This window comes from Heptranchias perlo, chromosome 2, assembly GCF_035084215.1.
Source record: "Heptranchias perlo isolate sHepPer1 chromosome 2, sHepPer1.hap1, whole genome shotgun sequence".
Lineage (NCBI taxonomy): Eukaryota > Metazoa > Chordata > Chondrichthyes > Hexanchiformes > Hexanchidae > Heptranchias > Heptranchias perlo.
The window spans coordinates 171,261,743-171,285,365 of record NC_090326.1 but is presented as its reverse complement, the minus strand read 5'-3'; the positions used below and the strand labels follow the sequence as shown (position 1 = coordinate 171,285,365).

At 46.3% G+C, this 23,623-nt stretch overlaps 1 protein-coding gene across 1 annotated transcript in view; it reads right to left on the bottom strand.

Annotated features, from left to right (window-relative positions):
- Nucleotides 1-23,623, bottom strand: part of LOC137332653 (IQ motif and ankyrin repeat domain-containing protein 1-like) — an 84,673-nt gene that overhangs the window by 29,986 nt on the left and 31,064 nt on the right. The window contains exons 7-8 of the mRNA XM_067996607.1: nt 15,348-15,402; nt 2,040-2,132 (exon numbers count right to left, since the gene is read on the bottom strand). Coding sequence (XP_067852708.1) covers nt 2,040-2,132; nt 15,348-15,402 — 148 coding nt within the window. The remainder of the gene's footprint in view (nt 1-2,039; nt 2,133-15,347; nt 15,403-23,623) is intronic.

The window sequence follows — 23,623 nt, the reverse complement described above, 5'->3', positions numbered from 1 at the left end:
CTCCAGGACACTGAGAGACAGGGAATCATTCAATGGGAGAGGGAATCCCACTCCAGGACACTGAGAGACAGGGAATCATTCAATGGGAGAGGGAAACCCACTCCAGGACACTGAGAGACACGGGATCATTCAATGGGAGAGGGAAACCCACTCCAGGACACTGAGAGACAGGGAATCATTCAATGGAGGAGGGAATCCCACTCCAGGACACTGAGCGACACGGAATCATTCAATGGGAGGAGGGAATCCCACTCCAGGACACTGAGAGACAGGGAATCATTCAATGGGAGAGGGAATCCCACTCCAGGACACTGAGAGACAGGGAATCATTCAATGGAGGAGGGAATCCCACTCCAGGACACTGAGAGACAGGGAATCATTTAATGGGAGGAGGGAATCCCACTCCAGGACACTGAGAGACAGGGAATCATTCAATGGAGGAGGGAATCCCACTCCAGGACACTGAGAGACAGGGAATCATTCAATGGGAGAGGGAAACCCACTCCAGGACACTGAGAGACAGGGAATCATTCAATGGGAGAGGGAAACCCATTCCCGGACACTGAGAGACACGGGATCATTCAATGGGAGGAGGGAATCCCACTCCAGGACACTGAGAGACAGGGAATCATTCAATGGGAGAGGGAAACCCATTCCCGGACACTGAGAGACACGGGATCATTCAATGGGAGGAGGGAATCCCACTCCAGGACACTGAGAGACACGGGATCATTCAATGGGAGAGGGAAACCCACTCCAGGACACTGAGAGACACGGGATCATTCAATGGGAGAGGGAATCCCACTCCAGGACACTGAGAGACAGGGAATCATTCAATGGGAGAGGGAAACCCACTCCAGGACACTGAGAGACACGGGATCATTCAATGGGAGGAGGGAATCCCACTCCAGGACACTGAGAGACAGGGAATCATTCAATGGGAGAGGGAAACCCACTCCAGGACACTGAGAGACAGGGAATCATTCAATGGAGGAGGGAATCCCACTCCAGGACACTGAGCGACACGGGATCATTCAATGGGAGGAGGGAATCCCACTCCAGGACACTGAGAGACAGGGAATCATTCAATGGGAGAGGGAATCCCACTCCAGGACACTGAGAGACAGGGAATCATTCAATGGGAGAGGGAAACCCACTCCAGGACACTGAGAGACACCGAATCATTCAATGGGAGAGGGAAACCCACTGCAGAACACTGAGAGACACGGGATCATTCAATGGGAGAGGGAAACCCACTGCAGGACACTGAGAGACACGGGATCATTCAATGGAGGAGGGAATCCCACTCCAGGACACTGAGAGACAGGGAATCATTCAATGGGAGGAGGGAATCCCACTCCAGGACACTGAGAGACAGGGAATCATTCAATGGAGGAGGGAATCCCACTCCAGGACACTGAGAGACAGGGAATCATTCAATGGGAGAGGGAAACCCATTCCCGGACACTGAGAGACACGGGATCATTCAATGGGAGGAGGGAATCCCACTCCAGGACACTGAGAGACACGGGATCATTCAATGGGAGAGGGAAACCCATTCCCGGACACTGAGAGACAGGGAATCATTCAATGGGAGGAGGGAATCCCACTCCAGGACACTGAGAGACAGGGAATCATTCAATGGGAGAGGGAAACGCACTGCAGGACACTGAGAGACACGGGATCATTCAATGGGAGAGGGAATCCCACTCCAGGACACTGAGAGACACGGGATCATTCAGTGAGATGAGGAAACATTTTTTTACGCAGCGAGTTGTTCTGATCTGGAATTCACTGCCTGAAAGGGCGGTGGAAGCAGATTCAATAATAACTTTCAAAAGGGAATTGGAGAAATACTTGAAGGGAAAAAATTTACAAGGCTATGGGAAAAGAACGGGAAATGGGATTGATTGGATAGCTGCACAGGCAGGATGGGCTAAATGGCCTCCTTCTGTGCTGTAACATTCTATAATTCTATGAGAGAGGGGATCCCACTCCAGGACACTGAAACACGCACCCCTCCCGAAGCCATGACTCACCTGCAGCGTGATGTTGGTCTTACTCATGTTTTTACGCACACACTTGTCATGCTCCGTGATGCGTTTATTGAGCTCACAGTAGGCTTTCTGCAGCTGAGGAGAGAATGACATTGGGTCATTGTGTTTGTCGTATTCCCAGCGCTCGCCTCTGCACAGTTCTCAGGACATAAACAAACCAAGAGTTGGAGATGTAGTCAGTCCCCGATGGCAATGTTCCCTGAATGCATCGGTCACCGCTCGATACCTACAGTGAATATTAAATCAACCGACACAGCACTTTGCCCCATCCAATCCCCACTCAAATGCTCTACTTTCTCCAAGAGCAGATATCTCACGCTGAGTCACCATTCTATAGAGTGACAGGTTTCTCACGCTGAGTCACCATAGATTGACAGATACCTCATGCGGAGTCACCATTCAATAGATTGACAGATATCTCATGCTGAGACACCATTCTGTAGATCGGCAGATATCTCACGCTGAGTCAGCGTAGATTGGCAGGTATCTCACGCTGAGTCACCATTCCATAGGTCGGCAGATATCTCAAACTGAGACACCATTCAATAAATTGACAGATATCACACGCTGAGTCACCATTCTATAGAGTGACAGATATCACACGCTGAGTCACCATTCTATAGAGTGACAGATATCACACACTGAGTCACCATTCTATAGAGTGACAGATATCACACGCTGAGTCACCATTCTATAGAGTGACAGATATCACACGCTGAGTCACCATTCTATAGAGTGACAGATATCACACGCTGAGTCACCATTCTATAGAGTGACAGATATCACACGCTGAGTCACCATTCTATAAATCATCAGATATCTCACGCTGAGTCACCATTCTATAGAGTGACAGATATCTCACACTGAGTCACCATTCTATAGAGTGACAGATATCTCACGCTGAGTCACCATTCTATAGAGTGACAGATATCACACGCTGAGTCACCATTCTATAGAGTGACAGATATCTCACGCTGAGTCACCATTCTATAGAGTGACAGATATCACACGCTGAGTCACCATTCTATAGAGTGACAGATATCACACGCTGAGTCACCATTCTATAGAGTGACAGATATCTCACGCTGAGTCACCATTCTATAGAGTGACAGATATCACACGCTGAGTCACCATTCTATAGAGTGACAGATATCTCACGCTGAGTCACCATTCTATAGATTGACAGATATCTCACACTGAGTCACCAGTCTATAGAGTGACAGATATCACACGCTGAGTCACCATTCTATAGAGTGACAGATATCACACGCTGAGTCACCATTCTATAGAGTGACAGATATCACACGCTGAGTCACCATTCTATAGAGTGACAGATATCACACGCTGAGTCACCATTCTATAGAGTGACAGATATCACACGCTGAGTCACCATTCTATAGAGTGACAGATATCACATGCTGAGTCACCATTCTATAGAGTGACAGATATCACACGCTGAGTCACCATTCTATAGAGTGACAGATATCACACGCTGAGTCACCATTCTATAGAGTGACAGATATCTCACGCTGAGTCACCATTCTATAGAGTGACAGATATCACACGCTGAGTCACCATTCTATAGAGTGACAGATATCACACGCTGAGTCACCATTCTATAAATCATCAGATATCTCACGCTGAGTCACCATTCTATAGAGTGACAGATATCTCACACTGAGTCACCATTCTATAGCGTGACAGATATCTCACGCTGAGTCACCATTCTATAAATCATCAGATATCTCACGCTGAGTCACGATTCTATAGAGTGACAGATATCTCACACTGAGTCACCATTCTATAGAGTGACAGATATCTCACGCTGAGTCACCATTCTATAGAGTGACAGATATCTCACGCTGAGTCACCATTCTATAAATCATCAGATATCTCACGCTGAGTCACCATTCTATAGAGTGACAGATATCTCACACTGAGTCACCATTCTATAGAGTGACAGATATCACACATATCACACACTGAGTCACCATTCTATAGACTGACAGATATCACACGCTGAGTCACCATTCTATAGAGTGACAGATATCACACGCTGAGTCACCATTCTAAGGAGTGACAGATATCTCACACTGAGTCACCATTCTATAGAGTGACAGATATCACACACTGAGTCACCATTCTATAGAGTGACTGATATCACACGCTGAGTCACCATTCTATAGAGTGACAGATATCTCACGCTGAGTCACCATTCTATAAATCATCAGATATCTCACGCTGAGTCACCATTCTATAGAGTGACAGATATCACACGCTGAGTCACCATTCTATAAATCATCAGATATCTCACGCTGAGTCACCATTCTATAGAGTGACAGATATCACACGCTGAGTCACCATTCTATAAATCAGCAGATATCTCACGCTGAGTCACCATTCTATAGAGTGACAGATATCTCACGCTGAGTCACCATTCTATAGAGTGACAGATATCTCACACTGAGTCACCATTCTATAGAGTGACAGATATCACACGCTGAGTCACCATTCTATAGAGTGACAGATATCTCACACTGAGTCACCATTCTATAGAGTGACAGATATCACACGCTGAGTCACCATTCTATAGAGTGACAGATATCTCACGCTGAGTCACCATTCTATAGAGTGACAGATATCTCACGCTGAGTCACCATTCTATAGAGTGACAGATATCACACGCTGAGTCACCATTCTATAGAGTGACAGATATCACACACTGAGTCACCATTCTATAGAGTGACAGATATCTCACGCTGAGTCACCATTCTATAGAGTGACAGATATCTCACACTGAGTCACCATTCTATAGAGTGACAGATATCACACGCTGAGTCACCATTCTATAGAGTGACAGATATCTCACGCTGAGTCACAATTCCATAAATTGGCTGATATCTTATGCTGAACATAAAAACATGAGAAATAGGAGCAGGAGTAGGCCATTCGGCCCCTCGAGCCTGCTCCGCCATTCAATCAGATCATGGCTGACTTTCGACCTCAACTCCACTTTCTCGCCCAATCCCAATATCCCTTGATTCCACTAGAGTCCAAAAATCTACCTATCTTAGCCTGGAATATATTCAACGACTTAGCATCCACAGCCCTCTGAGGTAGAGAATTCCAAAGATTCACAACCCTTCGTGTGAAGAAATTCCTCCTCAGCTCAGTCCTAAACGGCCGACCCCGTATCCTGAGACTATGCCCCCTAGTTCTAGACTCTCCAGCCAGTGGAAACAATCTCTCAGCATCTACCCTGTCAAGCCCACTCAGAATCTTATATGTTTCAATGAGATCACCTCTCATTCTTCTAAACTCCAGAGAGTATCGGCCCATTCTACTCAATCTCTCCTCATAGGACAACCCTCTCATCCCAGGAATCAATCTGGTGAACCTTTGTTGCACCGCCTCTAAGGCAAGTATCTCCTTCCTTAGATAAGGAGACCAAAACTGTACACAGTACTCCAGGTGAGGTCTCACCAAAGCCCTGTACAATTGCAGTAAGACTTCCTTACTCTTGTACTCCAAACCCCTTGCAATAAAGGCCAACATACCATTTGCTTTCCTAATTGCTTGCTGTACCTTATATTAACTTTCTGTGTTTCTTGTACGAGGACACCCAAATCTCTCTGAACACCAACATTTAATAGTTCCTCATCATTTAAAAAATATTCTGTTTTTCTATTCTTCCTACCAAAGTGAATAACCTCACATTTCCCCACATTATACTCCATCTGCCACCTTCTTGCCCACTCACTTAACCTGTCTTTATCCCTTTGCAGACTCTTTGTGTCCTCCTCACAACTCACTTTCCCACCTGGCTTTGTATCGTCAGCAAACTTGGATACATTACACTCGGTCCCTTCATCTAAGTCATTAATATAGATTGTAAATAGCTGAGGCCCAAGCACTGATCCTTGAGGCACCCCACTAGTTACAGCCTGTCGACCTGAGATTGAACCTGAGTTCCATTGATTGGCAGATTCTGAGACCTTTCCCAATTGGCAATTTGTGATATGTCAACGTAGACAGTGAGTTGAGGCAGCTAATGGACACTTGGGGGCTTGAGAGTTGAATTGATAGAGCCTGCACCTAATGTGTTTGGGCAGCTGTGAGTGGATGGGGAGCAGGAGCAGGAAGTCTCTCTCTGAGCCAGTGGGCTCTGACACCAGTTGTCGCTAACTCAGCACAGCCAGGGTGTTGACCTTGCGATCCTCCTGGCCCGTTTGGCTCAATACAACACCAGATGGAGCATTTACCAGTGCCAGTCAGGTTCAGTACCACCGCACAGACACTTCAGCGCAGTGCTGAGGGAGTGCTGCACTGTCAGAGGTGCTGTCTTTCAGATAAGACATTAAACTGAGGTTCTGTCTCCTATCTCAAGGGGAGGTAAGTGGCACTGTTCAAGGAAGGGCAGAGGAGTTCTCCCACTATCTGCTCATCTATCTCACTGTTGTTTGTGGGTCCTTGCTGTGTGCAAATTGGCTGCCATGTTTCCCTATGTTACACCAGTGACTGCACACTTCATTGGCTGTAAAGCTCTTTGGGACGATAGTTCCTGCTTTCACTCACACCGGGTGCTGCCTTTACCGGCGTCAGTCGGGTTCAGTACCACATTTCAGCTGAGACATTAAACTGAGGCCCCCCTGCCTTTTCAGGTGGATTTAAATGAACCAAGGTACAGTTCGAGGAGAAGCTGATGGCCATCGTTCATCCCTCAACCAAGATAGATGTTCAGTCATCTCATTGCTGTTTGTCCGATCTTATTGTGTGCACAATAGTAGCTGTGTTTATGCACATAACAGCCCCTGTAATGCACTGTATGTGAAACCCAGATCAAGGATAAACAGGATAAACACACAGCTCAGGTCAGTTTATATAAATATATAAGTGATTACAGTAAAATGAATGGGGAAACACGACAGCTCACTGAGAAAAGAAACAGAACCTTGTCTTTATACACAGCCTCCACCTCCCACAGCTTTCCGCAGGTCAGAAGGTTAACAGTGCTTATTAATGAAGGAATGTCACTCACACTGTACCTGTACTGGAGAGCACACTACAGACATATTTATAGTACAATATCACTCACACTGTACCTGTACCTGTACTGGAGAGCACTCTACAGACATATTTATAGTACAATGTCACTCACACTGTACCTGTACTGGAGAGCACTCTACAGACATATTTATAGTACAATGTCACTCACACTGTACCTGTACTGGAGAGCACACTACAGACATATTTATAGTACAATGTCACTCACACTGTACCTGTACTGGAGAGGACACTACAGACATATTTATAGTACAATGTCACTCACACTGTACCTGTACTGGAGAGCACACTACAGACATATTTATAGTACAATGTCACTCACACTGTACCTGTACTGGAGAGCACACTACAGACATATTTATAGTACAATGTCACTCACACTGTACCTGTACTGGAGAGCACACTACAGACATATTTATAGTACAATGTCACTCACACTGTACCTGTACTGGAGTGCTTGCTACAGACATACTTATAGTACAATATCACTCACACTGTACCTGTACTGGAGATCACTCTACAGACATATTTATAGTACAATGTCACTCACACTGTACCTGTACTGGAGAGCACTCTACAGACATATTTATAGTACAATGTCACTCACACTGTACCTGTACTGGAGAGCACTCTACAGACATATTTATAGTACAATGTCACTCACACTGTACCTGTACTGGAGAGCACACTACAGACATATTTATAGTACAATGTCACTCACACTGTACCTGTACCTGTACTGGAGTGCTTGCTACAGACATATTTATAGTACAATGTCACTCACACTGTACCTGTACTGGAGTGCTTGCTACAGACATACTTATAGTACAATATCACTCACACTGTACCTGTACTGGAGAGCACTCTACAGACATATTTATAGTACAATGTCACTCACACTGTACCTGTACTGGAGAGCACACTACAGACATATTTATAGTACAATGTCACTCACACTGTACCTGTACTGGAGAGCACTCTACAGACATACTTATAGTACAATATCACTCACACTGTACCTGTACTGGAGAGCACTCTACAGACATATTTATAGTACAATGTCACTCACACTGTACCTGTACTGGAGAGCACACTACAGACATATTTATAGTACAACATCACTCACACTGTACCTGTACTGGAGAGCACTCTACATACATACTTATAGTACAATATCACTCACACTGTACCTGTACTGGAGAGCACTCTACAGACATATTTATAGTACAATGTCACTCACACTGTACCTGTACTGGAGAGCACTCTACAGACATATTTATAGTACAATATCACTCACACTGTACCTGTACTGGAGAGCACTCTACAGACATATTTATAGTACAATATCACTCACACTGTACCTGTACTGGAGAGCACACTACAGACATATTTATAGTACAATATCACTCACACTGTACCTGTACTGGAGAGCACTCTACAGACATATTTATAGTACAATATCACTCACACTGTACCTGTACTGGAGAGCACTCTACAGACATACTTATAGTACAATATCACTCACACTGTACCTGTACTGGAGAGCACACTACAGACATATTTATAGTACAATATCACTCACACTGTACCTGTACCTGTACCGGAGAGCACACTACAGACATATTTATAGTACAATGTCACTCACACTGTACCTGTACTGGAGAGCACACTACAGACATATTTATAGTACAATGTCACTCACACTGTACCTGTACTGGAGAGCACACTACAGACATATTTATAGTACAATGTCACTCACACTGTACCTGTACTGGAGAGCACACTACAGACATATTTATAGTACAATGTCACTCACACTGTACCTGTACTGGAGTGCTTGCTACAGACATACTTATAGTACAATATCACTCACACTGTACCTGTACTGGAGAGCACTCTACAGACATATTTATAGTACAATGTCACTCACACTGTACCTGTACTGGAGAGCACTCTACAGACATATTTATAGTACAATGTCACTCACACTGTACCTGTACTGGAGAGCACTCTACAGACATATTTATAGTACAATGTCACTCACACTGTACCTGTACTGGAGAGCACACTACAGACATATTTATAGTACAATGTCACTCACACTGTACCTGTACCTGTACTGGAGTGCTTGCTACAGACATATTTATAGTACAATGTCACTCACACTGTACCTGTACTGGAGTGCTTGCTGCAGACATACTTATAGTACAATATCACTCACACTGTACCTGTACTGGAGAGCACTCTACAGACATATTTATAGTACAATGTCACTCACACTGTACCTGTACTGGAGAGCACACTACAGACATATTTATAGTACAATGTCACTCACACTGTACCTGTACTGGAGAGCACTCTACAGACATATTTATAGTACAATGTCACTCACACTGTACCTGTACTGGAGAGCACTCTACAGACATATTTATAGTACAATATCACTCACACTGTACCTGTACTGGAGAGCACTCTACAGACATATTTATAGTACAATGTCACTCACACTGTACCTGTACTGGAGAGCACACTACAGACATATTTATAGTACAATATCACTCACACTGTACCTGTACTGGAGAGCACTCTACAGACATATTTATAGTACAATATCACTCACACTGTACCTGTACTGGAGAGCACTCTACAGACATATTTATAGTACAATATCACTCACACTCTACCTGTACTGGAGAGCACTCTACAGACATACTTATAGTACAATATCACTCACACTGTACCTGTACTGGAGAGCACTCTACAGACATATTTATAGTACAATGTCACTCACACTGTACCTGTACTGGAGAGCACTCTACAGACATATTTATAGTACAATATCACTCACACTGTACCTGTACTGGAGAGCACTCTACAGACATATTTATAGTACAATATCACTCACACTGTACCTGTACTGGAGAGCACTCTACAGACATATTTATAGTACAATATCACTCACACTGTAACTGTACTGGAGAGCACTCTACAGACATATTTATAGTACAATATCACTCACACTGTACCTGTACTGGAGAGCACTCTACAGACATACTTATAGTACAATATCACTCACACTGTACCTGTACTGGAGAGCACACTACAGACATATTTATAGTACAATATCACTCACACTGTACCTGTACCTGTACCGGAGAGCACACTACAGACATATTTATAGTACAATGTCACTCACACTGTACCTGTACTGGAGAGCACTCTACAGACATATTTATAGTACAATGTCACTCACACTGTACCTGTACTGGAGAGCACACTACAGACATATTTATAGTACAATATCACTCACACTGTACCTGTACTGGAGAGCACTCTACAGACATATTTATAGTACAATATCACTCACACTGTACCTGTACTGGAGAGCACTCTACAGACATACTTATAGTACAATATCACTCACACTGTACCTGTACTGGAGAGCACACTACCGACATATTTATAGTACAATATCACTCACACTGTACCTGTACCTGTACCGGAGAGCACACTACAGACATATTTATAGTACAATGTCACTCACACTGTACCTGTACTGGGGAGCTCTCTACACTTTATTAAAGGTATCTGATTACTCACACTGTAACTGTACCTGTACAGAAGCACTAGCTACAGGCTTATTACTGTAAGTCAAATGTAGCTCTCCTGCGCTAGAGACTCAATAGTATAATTACCTGCCCTGTGGGATTCTGTAAAATTCTCCTCTCCTCATCACCTCACTCTCTCTTTTCAATTACCTCCTCAAACATTCCTCTTTGACCGTGCCCTTAGTATTCCCAATCCCAGTCTCTCCATTCTGTTCCCCTTTCTGAATCTCTCCACTCTCCTCCCCTATCCCAATCCTAGTATCTCCTTTCACCTTTCCCTATCCCAGTCCCTCAGTACTGACCCTCCGACAGTGCAGCGCTCCCTCAGTACTGACCCTCCGACAGTGCAGCGCTCCCTCAGACTGACCCTCCGACAGTGCAGCGCTCCCTCAGTACTGACCCTCCGACAGTGCAACGCTCCCTCAGTACTGACCCTCCGACAGTGCAGCACTCCCTCAGTACTGACCCTCCGACAGTGCAGCGCTCCCTCAGTACTGACCCTCCGACAGTGCAGCGCTCCCTCAGACTGACCCTCCGACAGTGCAGCGCTCCCTCAGTACTGACCCTCCGACAGTGCAGCGCTCCCTCAGTACTGACTCTCCGACAGTGCAGCGCTCCCTCAGTACTGACCCTCCGACAGTGCAGCACTCCCTCAGTACTGACCCTCCGACAGTGCAGCGCTCCCTCAGTACTGACCCTCCGACAGTGCAGCGCTCCCTCAGTACTGACCCTCCGACAGTGCGGCGCTCCCTCAGTACTGACCCTCCGACAGTGCAGCGCTCCCTCAGTACTGACCCTCCGACAGTGCGGCGCTCCCTCAGTACTGACCCTCCGACAGTGCAGCGCTCCCTCAGTACTGACCCTCCGACAGTGCGGCGCTCCCTCAGTACTGACCCTCCGACAGTGCAGCGCTCCCTCAGACTGACCCTCCGACAGTGCGGCGCTCCCTCAGTACTGACCCTCCGACAGTGCAGCGCTCCCTCAGACTGACCCTCCGACAGTGCAGCGCTCCCTCAGTACTGACTCTCCGACAGTGCAGCGCTCCCTCAGTACTGACCCTCCGACACTGCAGCGCTCCCTCAGTACTGACCCTCCGACAGTGCAGCGCTCCCTCAGTACTGACCCTCCGACAGTGCAGCGGTCCCTTAGTACTGACCCTCCGACAGAGCAGCGCTCCCTCAGTACTGACCCTCCGACAGTGCAGCGCTCCCTCAGTACTGACCCTCCGACAGTGCAGCGCTCCCTCAGTACTGACCCTCCGACAGTGCAGCGCTCCCTCAGTACTGACCCTCCGACAGTGCAGCGCTCCCTCAGTACTGACCCTCCGACAGTGCAGCTCTCCCTCAGTACTGACCCTCCGACAGTGCAGCGCTCCCTCAGTACTGACCCTCCGACAGAGCAGCGCTCCCTCAGTACTGACCCCCCGACAGTACAGCGCTCCCTCAGTACTGACCCTCCGACAGTGCAGCGCTCCCTCAGTACTGACCCTCCGACAGAGCAGCGCTCCCTCAGTACTGACCCTCCGACAGTGCAGCGCTCCCTCAGTACTGACCCTCCGACAGTGCAGCGCTCCCTCAGTACTGACCCTCCGACAGTGCGGCGCTCCCTCAGTACTGACCCTCCGACAGTGCAGCGCTCCCTCAGTACTGACCCTCCGACAGTGCGGCGCTCCCTCAGTACTGACCCTCCGACAGTGCAGCGCTCCCTCAGTACTGACCCTCCGACAGTGCGGCGCTCCCTCAGTACTGACCCTCCGACAGTGCAGCGCTCCCTCAGTACTGACCCTCCGACAGTGCGGCGCTCCCTCAGTACTGACCCTCCGACAGTGCAGCGCTCCCTCAGACTGACCCTCCGACAGTGCGGCGCTCCCTCAGTACTGACCCTCCGACAGTGCAGCGCTCCCTCAGACTGACCCTCCGACAGTGCAGCGCTCCCTCAGTACTGACTCTCCGACAGTGCAGCGCTCCCTCAGTACTGACCCTCCGACACTGCAGCGCTCCCTCAGTACTGACCCTCCGACAGTGCAGCGCTCCCTCAGTACTGACCCTCCGACAGTGCAGCGGTCCCTTAGTACTGACCCTCCGACAGAGCAGCGCTCCCTCAGTACTGACCCTCCGACAGTGCAGCGCTCCCTCAGTACTGACCCTCCGACAGTGCAGCGCTCCCTCAGTACTGACCCTCCGACAGTGCAGCGCTCCCTCAGTACTGACCCTCCGACAGTGCAGCGCTCCCTCAGTACTGACCCTCCGACAGTGCAGCTCTCCCTCAGTACTGACCCTCCGACAGTGCAGCGCTCCCTCAGTACTGACCCTCCGACAGAGCAGCGCTCCCTCAGTACTGACCCCCCGACAGTACAGCGCTCCCTCAGTACTGACCCTCCGACAGTGCAGCGCTCCCTCAGTACTGACCCTCCGACAGAGCAGCGCTCCCTCAGTACTGACCCTCCGACAGTGCAGCGCTCCCTCAGTACTGACCCTCCGACAGTGCAGCGCTCCCTCAGTACTGACCCTCCGACAGTGCAGCGCTCCCTCAGTACTGACCCTCCGACAGTGCAGCGCTCCCTCAGTACTGACCCTCCAACAGTGCAGCTCTCCCTCAGTACTGACCCTCCGACAGTGCAGCGCTCCCTCAGTACTGACCCTCCGACAGTGCAGCGCTCCCTCAGTACTGACCCTCCGACAGAGCAGCGCTCCCTCAGTACTGACTCTCCGACAGAGCAGCGCTCCCTCAGTACTGACTCTCCGACAGAGCAGCGCTCCCTCAGTACTGACTCTCCGACAGAGCAGCGCTCCCTCAGTACTGACTCTCCGACAGAGCAGCGCTCCCTCAGTACTGACTCTCCGACAGAGCAGCGCTCCCTCAGTACTGACTCTCCGACAGAGCAGCGCTCCCTCAGTACTGACCCTCCGACAGTGCAGCGCTCCCTCAGTATTCTATAAAGGATATTATTAAACTAGAAAGAGTGCAGAAAAGATTTACTAGGATGCTACCGGGACTTGATGGTTTGACTTACAGGGAGAGGTTAGACAGACTGGGACTTTATTCCCTGGAGAGTAGGAGGTTAAGGGGTGATCTTATAGAAGTCTATAAAATAATGAGGGGCATAGATAAGGTCGATAGTCAAAATCTTTTCCCAAAGGTAGGGGAGTCTATAACGAGGGGGCATAGATTTAAGGTGAGAGGGGAGAGATACAAAAGGATCCAGAGGGGCAATTTTTTCACTCAAAGGGTGGTGAGTGTCTGGAACGAGCTGCCAGAGGCAGTAGTAGAGGCGGGTACAATTTTGTCTTTTAAAAAGCATTTGGACAGTTACATGGGGAAGATGGGTATCGAGGGATATGGGCCAAGTGCAGGCAATTGGGACTAGCTTAGTGGTATAAACTGGGCGACATGGACATGTTGGGCCGAAGGGCCTGTTTCCATGTTGTAACTTCTATGATTCTATGACCCTCCGACAGTGCAGCGCTCCCTCAGTACTGACCCTCCGACAGGGCAGCACCTCTTCAGTACTCCTTGTGTGTGATGCTGAGTGATAAAAATAGCCCCAAACTCATCAGACTCCCCAATAAGGTTTACAACCCCTCTTTGAACAGTTTACATGAAGGGTTTCTAAACTCCAGGCCTGTGTGGTACTTGGGTAAAGACAGTTTCAATCCTGCCCCTTACACCTTAAACTAACCTCCCCAGCTGTTCAATCAGATGGTCAGCAGCTGGCCCATCCTGCCAGTCATGGACACAACTGGAGGGAAGGTTTCAAACAGTAAAATGGTTCGCCGTGTCCAGAACAGTAGAACCCGAGGACACGGCCTGCGTTCGAAGCTGCATGAGAGTAAATTCAAAACTCATCTGTGGGAACAATCTCTCAGTGGGTGAGTGGTCAATCCATGGAACAGGCACCCAGGGAGACGGTGGGAATAGTTAGTATTGATTCACTCAAATACAAATTACAGAGATTTCTTTCAGAAAATCATATTTCTGGATCCAGTATATGAGTAATTAGAGACCTGACGTGTGTTGAGTGTAACAGGCTCGGGAGGAACAGGGGACTTTGGACCTCTGGTTCCCAAAGCTCTCCCCCACTGGGGGTTTTCCTCACCTCATGTCTGGGACTGTTGGCGACTCATTGATAGAGATTGATCGCTCTGATTAGTCAATAACTCCATTATCGTTGTATCAGGCGACTAACAGGAAGGTGGAAGGAGAACTGGACGGACCCTGGCCTTTTCTCACCCAGCAACTCTTGTGTCGAATATGGTACAGAAATGGCACCGACACAAGTTCAATTAAAGGAAAGATGAAATAAAACAAATTAAAAAGGACCAGAGGAAGATTCAAGGGATAAAAACGCTGGGGAAAATTAAAGAAATATTAGAAGATGAAAGTGTAAGAGGGGAGAGAGGGCGACTGGGGATGAGACGGAGAGACAGTCCAGACAGACGGCCAGTGACAGGCTCTGCCACTGCCTAATGCCTTCCTATGGGTCAAAGGATCCCCGACCACAGCACCGAGCCCAGGGATGGTCAACATTTTCCAGAAGGTTCCTGAAGGTCAGTACTGGAGTGAGCGAGTTTCACCAGGCACTGGTTTGTATAATGTAGGGGGGGGTGGGGAGAGTTACCTCGTTCTGATAGTGGGTCAGTTCCTTTGTGATTTCCGCAACCTGATTCTGAATCCTAGAGAGGAGAGAAATGTAGTCTCAGGTTATAGAATCACAGGTCACTCGGCCCGTTGCATCCACACAGGTGCTAGCCCTTCAACTGGGGCGATCTGCTCTAATCCCATTCCCCTGCCCTTTCCCCGAATCCTTTTATATTCATCCTTTTCACAGACTGATCCAACTCCCTTTTAAGACGATATTATTGTGTGTGTCTCACAGCCCCTGGTAGTGAAGTGTTCAATGTTCAAGAATCTTGAGACCTTCTGTTTGAATTCCCCTCACCATACTCTGTCCCAGTGGAACGGCCCAGGGACTGATTTATCTGACGTTTGCCCCCAGGAAAACACATTCCCTGGGCAGAAAGCTTGTGTAAAAGGGGGCAGTTACCCATCATGCTGGTTCCCTGCCCCTTTCTCATTGCCCTGGGATATCCAGGGCTTCCCTATGGGGACTTGGCTGGGCCTGCACCTGCAGGAGGCCCAGGACATCGAATCCGGCAGCGTCTCACGCCTGGCCAGGCACGGCACTGGTCCTGTCCGACACCAGGCCAGAGCATAACGATGGAAATCGGGCCTCCAATCCTTTCAGCTGATCTTCAGAACCAATGACCCCTCATTCCTGGGTCATTCTGGTGAATTTTTGCTGCAACCTCCATGACGCCATACGGATTTTTTTCTGCTACGTGCTGGGAAATTTTGCACCCCTGTCGAAAATCTCCTTCACATCTCTCTGCATTGAACTGTGCCTGCTACCTATCGGCAACTCTGCTCAGCTGTCTACGTCTCCTGCAGTCTCCAACATTCCTCTCGCCCCATGATTGGATATCACCAGAAAACGTCAGCCATACACACACATAGAAATATAAATACACAGAAACACACACAATCTCACACACACATAGAAATATAAATACACAGAAACACACACAATCTCACACACACATAGAAATATAAATACACAGAAACACACACAATCTCACACACACATAGAAATATAAATACACAGAAACACACACAATCTCACACACACATAGAAATATAAATACACAGAAACACACACAATCTCACACACACACATAGAAATATAAATACACAGAAACACACACAATCTCACACACACATAGAAATATAAATACACAGAAACACACACAATCTCACACACACACATAGAAATATAAATACACAGAAACACACACAATCTCACACACACACATAGAAATATAAATACACAGAAACACACACAATCTCACACACACACATAGAAATATAAATACACAGAAACACACACAATCTCACACACACACACAGAAATATAAATACACAGAAACACACACAATCTCACACACACACAGAAATATAAATACACAGAAACACACACAATCTCACACACACACAGAAATATAAATACACAGAAACACACACAATCTCACACACACATAGAAATATAAATACACAGAAACACACACAATCTCACACACACATAGAAATTGAGAACAATTTAAAGGAGTAAACTCCTTAAAGGGAGTGGTAAGTAGTTTTTCTTTCCTTTTTTTTTCTCTTGACATTGTAGTTGTTCTTAAGCTAATTTAAGGGTTAAGTCATGGCAGGAGATCCCAGCGCCGTGTCATGTTCCTCTTGTGGGATGTGGGAATTCAGGGATCCTTCCTGTATCCCTGATTCCTTCACCTGCGGGAAGTGTGTCCAGCTGCAGCTATTGTTTGACCGCTTGACGGCTCTGGAGCTGCGGATGGACTCACTTTGGAGCATCCGCGATGCTGAGAAAGTCGTGGATAGCACGTTCAGTGAGTTGGTCACACCGCAGATAAAAATTACTGAGGGAGATAGTGAATGGGTGACCAACAGACAGAGGAAGAGTAGGAAGGCAGTGCAGGGGTCCCCTGCGGTCATCTCCCTCCAAAACAGGTATACCGTTTTGGACACTGTTGGCGGAGATGGCTCACCAGGGGAAGGTGGCAGTGGCCAGGTTCATGGCACCGTGGCTGGCTCTGCTGCACAGGAGGGCAGGAAAAAGAGTGGCAGAGCTATAGTGATAGGGGACTCGATTGTAAGGGGAATAGACAGGCGTTTCTGCGGACGCAACCGAGACTCCAGGATGGTATGTTGCCTCCCTGGTGCAAGGGTCAAGGATGTCTCGGAGCGGCTGCAGGACATTCTGGAGGGGGAGGGTGAACAGCCAGTTGTCGTGGTGCATATAGGCACCAACGATATAGGTAAAAAACGGGATGAGGTCCTACAAGCTGAATTTAGGGAGTTAGGAGTTAAACTAAAGAGTAGGACCTCAAAGGTAGTAATCTCAGGATTGCTACCAGTGCCACGGGTTAGTCAGAGTAGGAATGACAGGATAGCTAAGATGAATACGTGGCTTGAGAGATGGTGCAAGCTGGAGGGATTCAAATTCCTGGGCCATTGGAACCGGTTCTGGGGGAGGTGGGACCAGTACAAATTGGACGGTCTGCATCTGGGCAGGACTGGAACCAATGTCCTAGGGGGAGTGTTTGCCAGTGCTGTTGGGGAGGGTTTAAACTAATGTGGCAGGGGGATGGGAACCGATGCAGGAAGTCAGTGGGAAATAAAGTGGTGACAGAAACAAAAGGCAGTAAGGGAGAGTGTACAGAACATGACCGGACAGATGGTCTGAGAAAGCAGGGCAAAGACCAAGGGAAGTCTAGATTAAACTGCATTTATTTCAATGCAAGAAGTCTGATGGGCAAGGCAGATGAACTCAGGGCATGGATGGGTACATGGGACTGGGATGTTATAGCTATTACTGAAACATGGCTAAGGGAGGGGCAGGACTGGCAGCTCAATGTTCCAGGGTACAGATGCTATAGGAAAGATAGAGCAGGAGGTAAGAGAGGAGGGGGAGTTGCGTTCTTGATTAGGGAGAACATCACGGCAGTAGTGAGAGGGGATATATCCGAGGGTTCGCCCACTGAGTCCATATGGGTAGAACTGAAAAATAAGAAGGGAGAGATCACTTTGATAGGATTGTACTACAGACCCCCAAATAGTCAACGGGAAATTGAGGAGCAAATATGTAAGGAGATTACAGACAGCTGCAAGAAAAATAGGGTGGTAATAGTAGGGGACTTTAACTTTCCCAACATTGACTGGGACAGCCATAGCATTAGGGGCTTGGATGGAGAGAAATTTGTTGAGTGTATTCAGGAGGAATTTCTCATTCAGTATGTGGATGGCCCGACTAGAGAGGGGGCAAAACTTGACGTCCTCTTGGGAAATAAGGAAGGGCAGGTGACAGAAGTGTTAGTGAGGGATCACTTTGGGACCAGTGATCATAATTCCATTAGTTTTAAGATAGCTATGGAGAAGGATAGGTCTGGCCCAAAAGTTAAAATTCTAAATTGGGGAAAGGCCAATTTTGATGGTATTAGACAGGAACTTTCAGAAGTTGATTGGGAGAGTCTGTTGGCAGGCAAAGGGACGTCTGGTAAGTGGGAGGCTTTCAAAAGTGTGTTAACCAGGGTTCAGGGTAAGCACATTCCTTATAAAGTGAAGGGCAAGGCTGGTAGAAGTAGGGAACCTTGGATGACTCGGGAGATTGAGGCCCTAGTCAAAAAGAAGAAGGAGGCATATGACATGCATAGGCAGCTGGGATCAAGTGGATCCCTTGAAGAGTATAGAGATTGCCGGAGTAGAGTTAAGAGAGAAATCAGGAGGGCAAAAAGGGGATATGAGATTGCTTTGGCAGATCAGGCAAAGGTGAATCCAAAGAGCTTCTACAAATACATAAAGGGCAAAAGGGTAACTAGGGAGAGAGTAGGGCCTCTTAAGGATCAACAAGGTCATCTATGTGCGGAACCACAAGAGATGGGTGAGATCCTGAATGAATATTTCACATCGGTATTTACGGTTGAGAAAGGCATGGATGTTAGGGAACTTGGGGAAATAAATAGTGATGTCTTGAGGAGTGTACATATTACAGAGAGGGAGGTGCTGGAAGTCTTAACGCGCATCAAGGTAGATAAATCTCCGGGACCTGATGAAATGTATCCCAGGACGTTATGGGAGGTTAGGGAGGAAATTGCGGGTCCCCTAGCAGAGATATTTGAATCATCCACCGCTACAGGTGAGGTGCCTGAAGATTGGAGGGTAGCAAATGTTGTGCCTTTGTTTAAGAAGGGCGGCAGGGAAAAGCCTGGGAACTACAGACCAGTGAGCCTGACATCTGTAGTGGGTAAGTTGTTAGAGGGTATTCTGAGGGACAGAATCTACAGGCATTTGGAGAGGCAGGGACTAATTAGGAACAGTCAGCATGGTTTTGTGAGAGGAAAATCATGTCTCACGAATTTGATTGAGTTTTTTGAAGGGGTAACCAAGAAGATAGATGAGGGCTGTGCAGTAGACGTGGTCTACATGGACTTCAGCAAAGCATTTGACAAGGTACCGCATGGTAGGTTGTTACATAAGGTTAAATCTCATGGGATCCAAGGTGAGGTAGCCAATTGGATACAAAATTGGCTTGACGACAGAAGACAGAGGGTGGTTGTCGAGGGTTGTTTTTCAAACTGGATGCCTGTGTCCAGCGGTGTGCCTCAGGGATCGGTGCTGGGTCCGCTGTTATTTGTTATTTATATTAATGATTTGGATGAGAATTTAGGAGGCATGGTTAGTAAGTTTGCAGATGACACCAAGATTGGTGGCATTGTGGACAGTGAAGAAGGTTATCTAGGATTGCAACGGGATCTTGATAAATTGGGCCAGTGGGCCGATGAATGGCAGATGGAGTTTAATTTAGATAAATGTGAGGTGATGCATTTTGGTAGATCGAATCGGGCCAGGACCTACTCCGTTAATGGTAGGGCGTTGGGGAGAGTTATAGAACAAAGAGATCTAGGAGTACAGATTCATAGCTCCTTGAAAGTGGAGTCACAGGTGGATAGGGTGGTGAAGAAGGCATTCAGCATGCTTGGTTTCATTGGTCAGAACATTGAATGCAGGAGTTGGGATGTCTTGTTGAAGTTGTACAGGGCATTGGTGAGGCCACACTTGGAGTACTGTGTACAGTTCTGGTCACCCTATTATAGAAAGGATATTATTAAACTAGAAAGAGTGCAGAAAAGATTTACTAGGATGCTACCGGGACTTGATGGTTTGACTTACAGGGAGAGGTTAGACAGACTGGGACTTTTTTCCCTGGAGAGTAGGAGGTTAAGGGGTGATCTTATAGAAGTCTATAAAATAATGAGGGGCATAGATAAGGTCGATAGTCAAAATCTTTTCCCAAAGGTAGGGGAGTCTATAACGAGGGGGCACAGATTTAAGGTGAGAGGGGAGAGATACAAAAGGATCCAGAGGGGCAATTTTTTCACTCAAAGGGTGGTGAGTGTCTGGAACGAGCTGCCAGAGGCAGTAGTAGAGGCGGGTACAATTTTGTCTTTTAAAAAGCATTTGGACAGTTACATGGGGAAGATGGGTATCGAGGGATATGGGCCAAGTGCAGGCAATTGGGACGAGCTTAGTGGTATAAACTGGGCGACATGGACATGTTGGGCCGAAGGGCCTGTTTCCATGTTGTAACTTCTATGAAATATAAATACACAGAAACACACACAATCTCACACACACAGAAATATAAATACACAGAAACACACACAATCTCACACACACATAGAAATATAAATACACAGAAACACACACAATCTCACACACACATAGAAATATAAATACACAGAAACACACACAATCTCACACACACACATAGAAATATAAATACACAGAAACACACACAATCTTACACACACACAGAAATATAAATACACAGAAACACACACAATCTCACACACACACAGAAATATAAATACACAGAAACACACACAATCTCACACACACAGAAATATAAATACACAGAAACACACACAATCTTACACACACATAGAAATATAAATACACAGAAACACACACAATCTCACACACACACAGAAATATAAATACACAGAAACACACACAATCTCACACACACACAGAAATATAAATACACAGAAACACACACAATCTTACACACACACAGAAATATAAATACACAGAAACACACACAATCTCACACACACACAGAAATATAAATACACAGAAACACACACAATCTCACACACACATAGAAATATAAATACACAGAAACACACACAATCTTACACACACACACAGAAATATAAATACACAGAAACACACACAATCTTACACACACACACAGAAATATAAATACACAGAAACACACACAATCTTACACACACACACAGAAATATAAATACACAGAAACACACACAATCTCACACACACACAGAAATATAAATACACAGAAACACACACAATCTCACACACACACAGAAATATAAATACACAGAAACACACACAATCTCACACACACACATAGAAATATAAATACACAGAAACACACACAATCTCACACACACACACAGAAATATAAATACACAGAAACACACACAATCTCACACACACACATAGAAATATAAATACACAGAAACACACACAATCTCACACACACATAGAAATATAAATACACAGAAACACACACAATCTCACACACACACACAGAAATATAAATACACAGAAACACACACAATCTCACACACACACATAGAAATATAAATACACAGAAACACACACAATCTCACACACACACATAGAAATATAAATAAACAGAAACACACACAATCTCACACACACACATATATAAATACACAGAAACACACACAATCTCACACACACATATATATAAATACACAGAAACACACACAATCTCACACACACACATATATAAAAACACAGAAACACACACAATCTCACACACACACATATAAAAACACAGAAACACACACAGTCTCACACACACACATATATAAAAACACAGAAACACACACAATCTCACACACACACATATATAAAAACACAGAAACACACACAATCTCACACACACACATATATAAAAACACAGAAACACACACAATCTCACACACACACATATATAAAAACACAGAAACACACACAATCTCACACACACACATATATAAAAACACAGAAACACACACAATCTCACACACACACCTATATAAAAACACAGAAACACACACGCATACAATCACACAGATAATCTCACACACATGCATAAATACACCCCTATTCAAGAAGAGAGTGAGACAGAAAGCAGGTAACTTTAGACCACTTAGCCTAATATCTGTCATTGGGAAAATGCCAGAATCCATTCTTAAGGAAGTAGTAGCAGGACATTTGGAGACTCATAATACAATCAAGGAGAGTCAACATGGTTTTATGAAGGGGAAATCGTGTCTGACAAATTTATTAGAGTTCTTTGAGCAAGTAACGGGCAGGGTGGATAAAGGGGAACCAATAGATGCAGTATATTTGGATTTCCAAAAGGCATTCGATAAGGTGCCACATAAAAGCACAAGATAATAGAATCACGGAAAATAGGAGCAAGAGTAGGCCATTCGGCCCTTCGGGCCTGCTCCGCCATTCAAAATGATCATGGCTGATCGTCTAACTCAGTACCCTGTTCCCGCTTTTTCCCCATATCCCTTGATCCCTTTAGCATTAAGAAATATATCTATCTCCTTCTTGAATATATTTAATGACTTGGCCTCCACTGCCTTCTATGGTAGAGAATTCCACAGGTTCACCACCCTCTGAGTGAAGAAATGTCTCCTCATCTCTGTTCTAAATGGCATACCCCGTATCCTGAGACTGTGACCCCTGGTTCTGGACTCCCCAGCCATCGGGAACATCCTCCCTGCATCCAGTCTGTCTAGTCCTGTTAGAATTTTATATGTTTCGATGAGATCACCTCTCATTCTTCTAAACTCTAGTGAATATAGGCCTAGTCGACCCAATCTCTCCTCATACGTCAGTCCTGCCATCCCAGGAATCAGTCTGGTAAACCTTCGTTGCACTCCCTCCATGGCAAGCACATCCTTCCTTAGATAAGGAGACCAAAACTGCACATAATACTCCAGATGTGGTCTCACCAAGGCCCTGTATAACTGCAGTAAGACATCCCTGTTCCTGTACTCAAATCCTCTTGCAATGAAGGCCAACATACCATTCGCCTTCCTAACTGCTTGCTGCACCTGAATGCTCGCTTTCAGCGACTGGTGTACAAGGACACCCAGGTCTCGTTGCACCTCCCCTTTTCCCAATCTATCACCATTCAGATAATAATCTGTC